The following is a 14,433-nucleotide window of genomic DNA, read 5'->3' on the forward strand; positions in this document are numbered from 1 at the left end:
GGGAATAGTACAAAGATGAAAGTTCTTGAGTTGTGCCTTGATTGTGTGTGATCTCAGAAATTTCTTACATATGATTATGCTTTAAAGTATTTACTACTTGTAGTTAGCATTCAACCAGACTGAACATTTCTTTTTCATATGGATATTTTTAAGAAAAATCAAAGCAATAGCTAATGGATTTGAAAACCTTAGTAGTTGTTCTATTGAATATATTACTATTTTATGCCCTACATTTCATTTTATAATTATCTTCCTGAAATTTTCTTAAGTGCTTGGTGATAAAGCCTAATTATAGTTTAAGAGAAACAAAAATGAGAGAACTCAAAACATGAAGGTGTTTTGTATTTTCAGTATTCTCTTCTGCAGTTTGTACTGTGACCTTGATTATTACCAAATAACAGAATCACAGGGTTGCAGCCAGGGCTGTTGCGATACCATGAGTACATCTTTGAAAACTAGGGTCCCCATCTTGTCTTTTCTTTAAAAGGAGCTCATAGATACCCGTGGTGTTCTGTTGGGAGTTGGTAGCAACTTAGCACGTTTCAGAGCACCTGTGCATCTGAATGGTAGGTAACAGGACTCAGGAGAGAATGGTTTTATTTAATTGCACTTTTTGTAAAGTGTTACCTCAGATAATCCATGAAAAAAACCCATATTATTTAGAAACAGTTTTCATGTGATTTCTTTTTTCAGAATTAATATTGAATTGTTCTTTATTTTGTATAATTATTTTTCAGAATTATATATTAAATGTTATATTAAAACATTTTTTTAGATTGACAGTTTTCAAGCCCATAGAAAAATTGGAGGATAAACTTTATACCTTTCACCTGTACTTACCACCTGTTAAAATCTTGCCACACCTACACACACACACATACACACCCACACACACACTTTTATTATGCCCAATTATCTGCAAGTGGGCTGCAGATATCATGACATCTCACCCTTAAATACTTCAGCATATATCTCCCAAGAACAAGGACAGCGTGTTACATATTCATAGCTCCATTGTATTTCCTAAAAACATCAACATTAACTTAGTAACAGTATCTGACATGTATGTGGTCCACATTCAAGTTTCCCCAGTTATCTCCAGAATATCCTTTAGAAAGTGTTTTTCATCCAGGATCCAAGGTTCACACATTGTATCTGGTTGTGTCTCTTTCATCTCCCCCAGCCTAGGGCAGCCCCTGCCACTTCCCTTGTTCTTTTTGACATTGAAATCTTTGTAGAGTCTGTGCCCATTGTGTGCATGATCATTTCGTTCTGGATTCATTTGCTTAATAATAATTAGATGCAGGCCAAACCCTTCCAGGAAGAATACAAGTGCTATTGTGTAATGTCCTGTTGCATCACATCAGGAAGCACATGTAAGGCCACCCCTATCATGAACGCTTGGTGAGAGTGGTCACTGCCAGGTCTTTATAGACACCTTTCCCCTTACTAATCTCGAGAATATATGGATATCTTGTTTCTTGAAACATTTCAGTGGTTTTAACATCCATTGGTGACCCTTGTTTGAATCGATGATTACATTGGAGGTTACGATGATAATTTTTATTTTGTTAATTAGATGTCATTCTTCTATCAGGATCTTTAAAGAGGGCATGTATTGAATGGAATACTGCGTGTTATATGCAAACAATGAATCACGGAACACTACATCAAAAACTAATGATGTACGGTGATTAACATAACATAATAAAATAAAATTAAAAAAAAAAGATCTTTCCTCTTTCCCCCTTTCTCTCCTTTTTCATGAAGTATTACTATGGACAAATGGATTTTTAAAGATTCATTGTGTTATAATCCATTATTGTCATTATTCCTTTTTTTAATTAAGTTCAATTAGCCAACATATAGTACATCATTAGTTTTTGATGTAGTGTTCAGTGATTCATTAGGTGCATATAACACCCAGTGCTCATCACATCACGTGCCCTCTTTAATACCCGTCATTATTCCTTTTGATGCTTCTTTGTTGAAGTGTATGTAATATGCATACAGAAAAGTGCACAGATCATAAGTGTATAATATAATGAATTATCTCAATGTGATTACTCCTGTATAATCACTGCTTAGTTCATAAATGGGAAGAACACAGTGTATATTTTGTATCTGACTTATATCACTGAGCATGATTTTTGTCAGATTTATCCATGTTTTATATTTAGTCATTTTAATTGCTGTGTATTCCAGTGTATGAATCTACCACAGTCTGTTTATCCATCCTCCTTTTGACGGCCATCTGGTTGGTTTCAAGTCTTTTACTATCAGGAGTAAAACTGCTATGAATGTTCCTATACATACGTCTTTTGGGAGCAGTGGTTGGGCATAGGATTGCCTGTGGGAAAGGATTTTGGCAGCATTAAATTGTGATTTCTTTACCTAGGCAAAGCCAGGGGTGCTGTTTTCAGCTGCCAAAATCCTCTCTGGGCCTCTCACAAAATATTAAGAACACAGTTTTGGATTTTATTTATATAAATGTTAATATATTGTATTATTCATTATCATACAGTACTCGATCTATGTGCCACTTGCTATCACGGCAACCCTTGCTCATACAATCCAAAAAGGGAATACTGTTTATTCTGCTTACTTAAAAAAAATACAAATCTTCTTGTTTCATCGAATATGGAAATGCATATGAACTCATGTAAATATAAATGGAGTATAACCACATACAAAATTCTCTTTTGGATTATAGAATTTTATTAAGCAGGTGTAACCTTTGTTATATCTATTACCTTAGGAGATTTTATAAATTCTGTACCTCAGATAACTAAATGAAGAGATACATGTGCATAGTTAGCACTCACTTAATTGTAAATTTTGGGACTTGTAGTCGATGGTTTACATAGATATGTACAGCACCACTGCAGAGTGAATTTAATAAAAACCATGTAAAAGCTTTTCTGTGTCACAAAAAAGGGAAGACAAAAGTAGCAAAGCAAAAATAAACTTCTAGTCATACTTTTATGTATGTTCACTGATTTTTACATATATATATTTTTTCCAGTAGTGGCTACAGAGGAAGTAGTTACTGCAGAATCTGTGGATGGTGCCATTCAGCAAGTAGTTAGTTCAGGGGGTCAGCAAGTCATCACAATAGTCACAGATGGAATTCAGCTTGGAAATTTGCACTCCATTCCGACCAGTGGAATAGGTCAGCCCATCATTGTGACCATGCCAGATGGACAACAAGGTTGGTAGTAGGCAATGTGCATAAAGTTGGAATTTATTCTCAATGCTTGGGAAATTGTGATGTTTCTCAAGCATTTATTTTTGCCTTAAATTATATTTTTGTAACCTTTTACAACAGATTTGATTGGCTAATTTGATTTGCTTGGATTAGTATTGAAATTAACTTGCTTTTTCTGAGTATGTACTAGGTGGAAAGAAGAATTGGCTCACAAGTATTCTGGTTGGAAAATGAGCTTAAGTAAACAATTCAGAATCTGCTTTAGATAATAATTCCTTATGCCATTTATTGCTATTCAGATATCATACAGTCTTTTAAAAATACCATGTAAGAAAAGGCTCCTTACAAAGAAGATGGACTTAGGACTTGTAGTAGGAATGTGGTAGCCACTTTTAGCAGCTTTGTTGGTCATTTTCCCATTTTTTCCCTCTTGGAAACCACTGAGAGTAGTAAGATAGATTAAACAAAAGGCTGAGAAAACCATAGAATTCCACATTTTAAGTGCTGCCAAAACCATCTAAGACTGTTAGAGTCAGGGCAAGAGAACCTTCATGAAAACTCACAGTGGTGCATCAGGAAAAGAAAAGAGATTGATTGAGCTAAAAAATTCTCAATAAATACACACTCAACAAGACAGGGCCCAGTCTGCGTAGGAGGTGCTGTAAGCAGGGCTGAGGTAGAATAGGGCATGAATGCTGGGGGAAGCAGAAAGAGAAGGTGCAGAAAATTCCTTTCCGAGCAAGCATTGCCATGTACCCAGTCCCCCCACCCCACCAAAAAAATGTGTGTGCACATGCATAACCTTTTAGAAATTGATTAGGATTGCAGAGATTGTGTCCCTTCATGGCTAGTGAAGGAATTGGGGAAGTGAAGGGCTAGAGCTAGAGGTTTGGTTTAGAGTGACAGAGGAGGTATGGCACTATAGAGCGACTGGGGCTCAGGGAAAAAGTTTGTCTCTATAGCAGAAGAGGAACCGCTTGACTTGTGAAACCTGGGAAGCCATTCTCTTCTATTCTGCAGAAATCTCTGATGGCTAGTCCAAGATTTGGATCAGGCCCAGATGTTTTCACAAAGCTTCAAAGAACTAATTCTAATTATATAGAAATAAGAAAACTTCCACAGTTTGTATCAAGCAGATATAATGTTTCTAATACCTGACCATTATACAGACAGACTAATCTCATCCCAGGAACAAATGGAAAGAAATGTCACGTTTTTGGTTGAGAAGATTCACTACCATAAAGCTCTCCATTCTTCCTGAGCTAATTTATAAATGTAATGTAATATGGGAAAAAAAGAAAAAAAAAAAAAAAGATTGTTTTAGTTTGCTAGGGCTGCCACAACAAAATACCACAGACTGAACGACTCAACAGAAATTTGTCTTCTCACAGTGCTGGAGGTTTGAAGTCCAAGATCAAGGTGTTGGCAAATTTGGTTTCTTCTGAGGCCTTTCTCCTTGGCTTGCAGATGGCTGCCCTCTCACTGTGTCCTCATTGGTTGTCCCTCAGTCTGTTTGTGTTGTCTGTGTCTTAATCTCTGCTTCTTCAAAGAACACCAGTCATATTGGATTAGGGCCCACCCACATGACCTCGTTTTACCTTATTTACCTTTTTTAAAGGCCTGATCTCCAAGTAGGGTCACATTGTGAGGTACTGGGGGTTAGCACTGAAGCATTTGAATTTTGAGGAGGACACAATTCCTCCCATAACAGAGACCAACAGGTTTTTTCCTGGAACTAGTCAAACAGATTGTGAAGTTTATATTATTGGGGGGACAGGGAAGAAGAATAAGGAAAATTGGGAAAGAAGAGCAATGAGAGGAGCTTACTAAATATTAAGATAAACTTTTAAAACCTTCACAATTCAAAAGTGTATAACTGACATGTGAATATATACAGACTATGCAGACAGTCCAGTGAAGCACATATAAGGTTCTCAGTTCTTGGGTTAATTTATAAGTGTGATGTAATGTGAGTTAAAAGAAAGAAAACACGTTAATTCTCAATATCACTAATGTTTTAAATTACAGTGTACTAAAAATTTTACTTTTTTCATTTCTGCTTACATTTATAAATGATGGAGTTTTTAATATTTTGATAAAAAACTTTAACGGCTTTACCACAATTGTAATTTTTCCCCATTGATTATTAAAATTGCTATGCACAGTTCCAGCTTGCACAGTCATTTGTATGGTCCCACACTGCTTGCTAAGCAAAGCAAGGACAGCCTCTCTCTCTCTGTACATATGTCTACATCTGTATAAAGAACTACTAAAAATTAGGGACAAAGCCCAACAACCCAAAAGGAAAACAAGCGAAGTTTATACACAGACAGTATTCATAATGGTGTGTCCACACAGTGGAATATTATGCAGCTAAATAAAAGCAAGCGCTATATGTACTGATGAAAGATACCCTAGGTACCTGGAGTGAAGAAAGCAGAGGCAGAACAGTGTCTCTATTGTATGTGTGTTGCCTTTTGTATGAGACAGAAAAGTGAGAATGTATGTTCATGTTGGTTTTTATATAAATTAACACAAGAACAATAATAAACTAATAAAAGTGATTCTCTATTATGCTTATTGTTTTGATTTTCAGCCATATAATGAATATGTTATCTGTAAAAATTTTTTAAAAATAGGTACTTTAAACAGTAAATAGTATTCATTAAAAATGTACCCTGAAGACAAATATGGATATCCTCATAAAAAGAAAATTAATGCTTTTAAATTATTGTTTTGGGACATCTTTATTTTAGATGAGTTGCTCAACAATGTCACGACTAGTTTTATTTCTACTAAAACCTATCTGAAAATGAAGTAACGTATACATTTTTTTTAATTTTAGTATTAACAGTACCAGCAACTGACATTGCTGAAGAAACTGTTATAAGCGAAGAACCACCAGCCAAGAGACAATGTATCGAAATAATTGAAAACCGGGTGGAATCTGCAGAAATAGAAGTAAGGAGTCTTTTACCCGGTGTGTTTTGCTGCAGTCATCCAAAATAAATTCAGTTTGCTTGTCTATAATTTTTTTTTTTTTGGTCTTTTATATTTATTACTGACAGTGCTGTTTTGATACAGAATGAAAGTACATAGTATTATTTTGTCTAATTATTTGCTTATACGTATAGCAAACCCTCAATAAATACATATTGAATGAATGAATGAATGAGTGAAGAATTTGTTTATAACAAAGTCTGTCATCGTGGTAACATTGTAACGAATTTGGTTCTTGCACTCCATCCTTTATTTTCTGTTAAATTTACATGCATCATTCTCACAAGTCACTAAAGGAAATGTCACTGTATATTGATAAAAAACATTCTTTTCTTTTGAAAGTGAAATGTAAATGCCTATTTGGTCTGGAGGATCCTTTTAAAAAAGGTTGATATTTGTTGACTAGGTTATTTTTTAAAAAGCCATAAATAACTGCTTATTTCACTATTAAGTTCTTTAATAAGGAATTTAAATTTAGACTAGTTGTTGATAGGATTCAGCTTTTTCCCCACCTCCCAAACTCATTTGGAAGTGTAACCAAACCATAGTGCCTCACGGGTTTTTTTCTCACATGACTGTAAACAAAACTGTGTTCCCTGAATTTGGTATTAACGCATATAAAGTGAAAAAAAAATTATTCCTGAATAACTTTGGAAAATGAATTGCAGTGTAAAGGACACTGGACTTGAAATTAAATGAGCTGGATTTGAATTCCACCTCTTGCCCCTATTAGCTTTGAGGCAAGTTACCTTACCTTTCTGAATTTCAGTACTATTTTCTCTTAAATTGGAGTTTTGGATAACAATATCTGCATTTTGGAGATTTCTATCAGAATTAAAAAAGTCAGCATACTCATTATACAGATATTCATAATATCTGATATATGTAACCAGTAAATGTTGCTGAATATCTTAAATAGTAATAATGTTGGTGAACATCTAGGAATTCTTAAGTATCTTGTTTCATAGAAAAGAGGATTTTTTTTAAAGTCACTAAAAAGCAACATAAAACTCTGACTGAGGACAACTAGAATATATCTTTGCTCCAGTTCATTTAAGTGTAATGCTGGTACATCTTTAAGCCACAATCACAAAGAATATATTATTGAGTTAACAAGAATCTGATTCATGGCTTAACCAGAATGTTTGGTAAAAGTATGACTTTAATTATTGAGGGTAAGGTGTTTTGTTCCTTCAAAATTTAAAATGATATTTAGCACACAGAAGTTCTTTACAAGCTAGCAATTTATTCCATTGAACAGTATCAATATACTTATTATTTAGTAATCTTTTAAATATTTTTTTTTTATGTCAGATGATCTTTTCTGGCACCTAAGGTGAAAAAAATTTGTCCTGTACTTTGCTTTAACTATTTTTTTTTGCTTTAACTATTTAATAAAACATTTTTAAATTACTTGAATTTTTATTAAACATAAACTTACTAAATTCAAATTATATATTTAAAACAATGAATGTGCAGCCTGCACCTTTATTTACCTAATAACCTGTAAGAGTTGCTGTTTTCCTTAAAGGTCAGCCTGATTCCCCTCTTAGTCTTTCAGAGACCAGGAAGAATAATTACAGGTAACAGGAAAGTATGAATTGAGGTATATAAATTAACTAGAACCAAGGCTAGAACTTCAGGGAGATGGAGTTTTAGCTTGGTTTAAAGAAGTGTTTTGTTTGTTTTGTTTTGTTTTTAGTAATTAGAGCTTTCTGGTCATGGAACTCTCATTCTCCATCACCAGAAATGTTCAAGCCAGTGTTGCACGATCTCTCTGCAGCTCTTACAGAGAGACCTTGAAGCATACAGTGAGTCTAGATGGTAGAGGGGGGCTGGGAATATAGAATGAAGAGAGGCCTCCAGTGTTTTCATCAAGCCAGGTAATCATTTCCTTATAATACATAAAGTGGTGCTTTTGAACTCACTTCCTTAGATGACCAATGGAGTTGTCTTGGGGGCAGACTTTTATACTCTAAGTGACAACTTAACCATTAACTAAAAAAATTTCTTGCAGGCAGTGATTCTCAACTGGGGCATTTTTGACCCCAGGGTACATCTGGCAATGTCTGGAGGCATTTTGTGTTGCACAACCAGGGGCGTGCCCCTGACCTATAGGGGATAGAGGCTGGATATGCTGCTAAACATCCTACAATGCACAGGACAGCCCCCAGAGTAAAGAATTATCTGGTCCAAAAATATCCATGTTGAAATTGAGGAACTCTGCTCTATGGGAATTAAAAAATCAACTCATTATACAGAATCTAACATGTTTGGATTTTCTCTGCATGTGTGTGTCCACAGCTACCAAAGTGACTGTTTATAAATCAAATGTTAAGAATTTATATTTACAGTTTCCCAACTAACATTGGAGAGGTTTATTGATACTCTCTACAAAATTGGTTTAAATTGTAGAAAATGTATTATAAATGCTGAAGCTTTTATATGTGCATTATAGCAATATAGGAGATGAAATAGATCTGTTTTTTGAAGGGGAGGTATGAATAAGACACCAAATTGCAATAATGTATATCCTATCACCCCCTTGCACTAAAGATATTTTTGGAAGCAGTGTGCTATATATGGAATCAGTGAATTCTTTTGTAATGTGGGAGGGAAGAAATACATAATTAGTGCATTAGGAATACCAGGTTTTTTCTGTTACTTAGTTGTGTGAATTCAGGAAATACCTTTACCTTTTCTTTGCTATGGAGGTTAGAGATGAGTATGTTTATTAGCACGTTTGTTTATTTTTAATGAAATATTTATGTCTTCTAACCAGTGATAGATTGAGATCCTTAGTGTTCTTTTAAAAATTGTTTCCTGTAACCTTACACAGTGTTTTATTTGATGCAATTTTTTCAATCTATTTTCCTTTTATTGATGTTCTTTTGATCCATCAAAGTTGAAAATTTTCTATATTCCTATCTCTTTTTTTAAAAGGTTTTTATTCATTTATTTGAGAGAGAGAGTGAGTGAGAGGAGAGAGAGCACTAGCTGGGGAAGAGTAGAGAGGGAAAGGGAGAAGCAGACTCCCCGCTGAGCAGGGAGCCCTACTCGGGGCTCGATCCCAGGACTGCAGGATCACTATCTGAGCCAAAGGCAGATGCTTAACCGACTGAGCCACTCAGGCGCCCCTCCTCTCTCTTTTTGAGAAGTTTTTCCTTTAGGGCTGGAGTAGGCAAAGGGCCAAATAGCAAATACTTTCAGCTTTGTGGACTGTCCAGTCTGTGCTTCACTACTCACTTTTGCCATTGTAGTGGGAAGGTAGCCATAGACACTTTGAAAATGAGTAGGCATGCCTTATTTCAGTAAAACTTTATAAAAACAGGATCAAACCTGGTCCATGGCACTTGGAAAATTGATGTTTACACACAAGGAAACAGCTCACATGCCCTGCCCAGTTTCTCTCTCTCTCTTTTTAAAGATTTTATTTATTTATTTGACTGAGAGAAAGAGAGTACAAGTGGTGGGGGGAGGGGCAGAGGGAGAAAAAGACTCCTGTCTGAGCAGGGAGCCTGATGTAGGGCTCGATCCCAGGACCCTGGGATCATGACCTGAGCCGAAGGCAGACACTTAACCGACTGAGCCACCCAGATGCCCCAGTTTCTCTCTTTTTAAACAAATATTTAATGGTTAAGAATATGGGTATATTTTTAAATTTTCTGATTGTGTTATCTTGGTCAGGTTATTTAACCTTTTAAAGCTTTGTTTCCCCATAAATAACAGGGAGGAAATAACAGCACCTACATTATCAGATTGTTGTAAAGCTTAAATGAGAACCATGTAAAGGCCTAGTACAATCATGGGCATATAATAAGTGCTCATTAAGTGTTAGTTGCTTTTATTATCTTCCAAAATTTATATACAAGTATGGTAAGAGATAAACCACTATAATGATTTTTTGCCTTATAATAGCTAAGGTAAAAATAAATTTGTATAGTAGAAAATTAAAAATGATAACATTGTTTCGAGAGAATTGCTGCCAACTGAAGCCGAATTCACGAATTTTGTTTGAAAATACAAAAGCAAACTCAAGTCTTCCCTTGCCCTGTTATTCCATTGCTTGGGTTTGGAATTGTGGTGTAAGATAAGTATCTTCTCAATTGCTACCTAATCGAGATTATCATCAGAATTTACTTTTTTGGAATTCTTCAATGTTAGACTGTTAAAGGAAAAATACTTTAGTATTACATATTATTAGGTGAAGGTATGTTTATTTACAAATGTCAAAGTCCTTTTTACTGTGCTTTTATTGCAAAAGGTCAAAGCTATATGATTGGTATTTCTATTTAAATGTAAATCTCAAATGTCAGTCTTTTGGACTATTCATGTGTGAAACAACCAAATTACTGTTTATGTTAAGGAAATGTCTTGCATATAATATATGTTCAGGAAACATTTAACAAATTTGTAAACAAAAGATCTCAGTAAAATAAGTGATATTTTCCACTTTTTAGAGATATTTATTTGCTTTGAAAAAGTGAGATAGCAAGAAGATTCACTCCTCAAAAACCTATATTCTTGAGAAGTAAAAAATGGAAACACTTAAAAGAAACTTTAATAATGTTAACTATGCTTTCAATCTTGAGGACTAAGTGTACTCAAAGAGTAGTGCTGATGACCTTTATCTTTCTGGTTTTACAGATACAGTCAAGAAATGCAGTGTAACATCAATCTTTTATTTGGCCTAGTAGGCAGAAGGGAGCTGTCTTTTTCATTTGTAGGAAGATATATTCTAATTGAAATAAAAATATGCAACAAGGAAAACAAACTGTATTTACTGTTAGATTACCTCACTCAGTTTGCTTTCATCTGCTGAGTAATTGTGAATCCCTTGCTGTTTCTAAATGTTAATGAATAGCTAGTACAAGGAGATACCTTTGAGTTAGAGAATGAGTTCCAGTATTTCCTACCAAATTCAAAACTTTCGTTATCAAAGGATCTTATTTCTTAACACATGTAAAATTTTAAAACACTTATGCATGGCCATGAGTGCTCCTGCCAGAGGTGGCGGTCAAGCTCCCGGAGAAGCAGCACCCCTCCCCCACCCTTTCCATTGGCCTGCTCAAAGTTCTCCAGAGTTCACTGCCAAGGTAGTGGTGTTGTTTACTTGAGGCTCGTCTCTTAGGTGTCTTCTGACTTGTTCCTACTCTGCCATCTTGCCTGGAGAAAGGGTAAGAAGGGGGTAAGAAAAGGATAGCAGGGTAAGGTGTGGCATTTCTTAAATGGGAGATGAAGGGTGCGTATGTTTCTTCTTGTACATTTTGTGTAAATGGAAGATTTGGAGACTACTTGTGTGATCAATCATTCCCACATTTGGTGGACTCGGGGAAAAACACATGTTGGATTTAGCTTCATTCCCAGTATGGGGAAGGGAATGGGATCAAAGGAAGGAAGGAAGAAGTATTACACTTGCTCCTCCTTGGAGACCATGTGAATAGTGAAGGGGAGGGAATCTTTTGGTGTTCACAATGGACAAGAGTCAAGGAAGTAGTGGAAGAGACCCTCATACTGTCCTCTTCCCCAGTAGGCTACTGATCCTCACCTTCAGTTGTGTCTTGTCCAGTGTGACCCTGGCGTTTCGTATGATCAGTCATGGTCCTACCCTGAGCCCCCATCCCACTAAGAGATCCTGGGCCTCTCAAATGAAGTTGAGCTTGGGCCTCTGCAGGTTGAGCTTTTGTCCATGTGCATACTAGAGACATGAGAAAGGAGTCTTTGAAATGTTTTCCCTTAGGCAACTGAATAGGGGCAGAGTGGGGAGGAGAAAGGGTATCATTTTCATTGGACTAGGTTTATGTTTAGCTCTCAATTTATTGAGGAATTTAATACATATATTTGCATAATTTAATGAATCACAGTAAAGAAATTAGTATTTTGTTGGTTTGTAAAATGGGATAATTTAGGAAACATTAATCTAGACCAACACTCTGTTTTACCGGTGAGGAATCTTGCTTGTTACCAGAGAGGAAGATAGTGTTAAAAGCAGTAATATTAGAATCTCGTAAACCCAACTGTGTTACCCTGGAAAAGCTACCTCATCTCTGAGCATCATTTTCCTCATCTGTAAAATGGGCATAATCGCTGTCTTAGAGGCTTGTTATTGGCAGTCACCTTATTTAGTCACACAGTGAGTGTTCAATAAGTATTAACTTTTATAATTTATTATACCTTTACATAAAAACATCACAGAGGTGTGAAGAGGTATATTTCTCTCTTAAAGCAGTCTTTGTCATACATATGAAAGTATAGGTCCACAATCTGGGTTCATTATGTTAATTTTATTTTTAATTAGGGAATGATTTCTTGAGGTCAGAAACTAATCTCTGTCAGAGCGTGGAGCACAAAATTTGGGGCTTTAATTATTAATGAATTGGTTGACAAGGCAAGACGTCTCAGAAATATCAACAGGTGGCTAGCTACATCTAGCTCCTACGGATTTTTCTGTTTGAAGGATGCATGCTTGTATGTGTTAATCGTGTATTCATGCAAACATTGAAAAAACCTTTTTTTTCAATTAGGAGAGAGAAGCTCTTCAGAAACAGCTGGATGAAGCAAATCGAGAAGCACAAAAATATCGACAGCAGCTTCTAAAGAAAGAACAGGAAGCAGAGGCCTACAGACAAAAATTAGAAGCTATGACTCGTCTTCAGACTAATAAAGAAGCTGTTTAATTAACTACGAACACATAGTTTGAATTTACTTTTGGTTAAGAAAGAACACAGTCTTGAACTGTACACCACAGGAAGCCAGGCAGAAGAGACTACGGATTGACGATCGGACTTAAGCCATGAGCTCTGAATCCTTGTAACATAAAACTCTACTTTAGAAGTTGTGAAATGTATTTAAAACTGAATTCTGTAAATAGTTTTTGTTTTTTTACAGTTCCAAATGAGTTATAAAGATTGTTGAAGAGATCCAAAAACACAATAAGCCACTGTTTTTGTGAATTCTTTTTGATTTTAGTATGAACCTTAATTTCTCAGAAACAGAACAGTTTTAAGGGTGATCGTTGTTGATTAGACCAAATGTTATGTAATAATTATGTGGTGGACTGATGCTGGAATTACTCCTGTAGGTATTAACTTCTATATGAAAAGAAGATTTCTCCCAGGAAATCTTTGTACAGCTTTAAGTTGTCTCAGATTCTCTGAAAACATTTTTTAGAAAGCAAATTTTTATATTTGTTCAATTTCAGCTATACCCAAGTAGATTTACATGTATATGAAGCAAATATTTTTTAAACTTCTGTTTGTACATATTCTGCATGTTTTATAATTTCAAAATGCATCACTTGCATAGGTATTTTTCCCACAAAGATGATGAAAGTGAACTAGGGGGGAAAAATCCTTTTATTCTGTAGGTCATTGAAAGTTAAGTAAGCTAGCAGCTGGTTTTATTGGAATGACAATGTTCTTAGAAGGAGCAGCTTACAAGATAACTTGAATTTGCAAACTGCAAAATCTATGCTTTTTTGAAAATTTCATAGTGGGGACGTGAAACTGTATTCTGTGCCTTCCATCATGATTTCCACATGAAAGCACTTTAAGGCACTGGATTTTAAGATAATGTTTTTGGAATACTCAGAGCATATGGGTTTCTGAAATATTTCATGGACTCATTTCTCCCCAGGAAATTATTCTTATGGAAAAAAAAATGCTTTTGTATGTAGAACAAGAACTTTTTGTACTACAGTGATGCTAGATATGTCTAACATAACTTTTACTTTTCCCTGTGAAAGCTGTATGTCTGTGCTGTGACTGGCTCTCATCACAATATCGTTGAATTCCACAATGTATGGACATTAAACTCTGACATACTCTTCATTCTTTTTTGTAAAACATAACTTCAAGCTCTTTTTTCTTGCTTTATTTTTTAATGTCTTATGCTTTATGAACATGTTTAACCCTAAGACCCTTCTAGATTACATATCTGTATAAAGAAGCAATTACCCTTAAAACTGTACTCTGGCCTACTTTTCTATTTTACAATTAAATATCTTTTCCACATACATTCAGTGTAGACTTATATTTTGACCACACATTAAAAATCCTGTTCTGTATGTTACAGCCATATTCCACCAGAATGAGAATATATATATTCTTCACACTGTGTCTTACAAATCCTTGAGATAATTTCTTGGGAAGTTGCTCGCTCTCTCACTGGTGTTATTATAGTTGATAAGGTATTAAAAGGATCTGTGAACTCTCAGCTTCATACTT

General features: G+C 35.2%; 1 protein-coding gene across 8 annotated transcripts in view; it reads left to right on the forward strand.

Annotated features, from left to right (window-relative positions):
• Positions 1–14,222, forward strand: part of GABPB1 (GA binding protein transcription factor subunit beta 1) — a 63,550-nt gene extending 49,328 nt beyond the window's left edge. For 5 of the 8 annotated variants that reach the window (XM_045900095.1, XM_045900097.1, XM_064570491.1 and 2 more), the window contains exons 7-9: positions 3,026–3,211; positions 6,054–6,169; positions 12,733–14,222. In XM_045900095.1, coding sequence (XP_045756051.1) covers positions 3,026–3,211; positions 6,054–6,169; positions 12,733–12,885 — 455 coding nt within the window. In that variant the 3' untranslated portion in view covers positions 12,886–14,222. Of the gene's footprint in view, positions 1–3,025; positions 3,212–6,053; positions 6,189–12,732 lie in introns of all 8 variants that reach the window. The other 3 variants (XM_064570489.1, XM_064570490.1, XM_064570493.1) reach the window with 2 other exon arrangements.
• The last annotated feature ends 211 nt before the right edge of the window (positions 14,223–14,433 follow it).

Source organism: Mirounga angustirostris, unplaced genomic scaffold, assembly GCF_029215605.1.
Source record: "Mirounga angustirostris isolate CCGP_5_RB_7025 unplaced genomic scaffold, mMirAng1.0.hap1 SCAF_9, whole genome shotgun sequence".
NCBI classification, from domain to species: Eukaryota; Metazoa; Chordata; class Mammalia; order Carnivora; family Phocidae; genus Mirounga; species Mirounga angustirostris.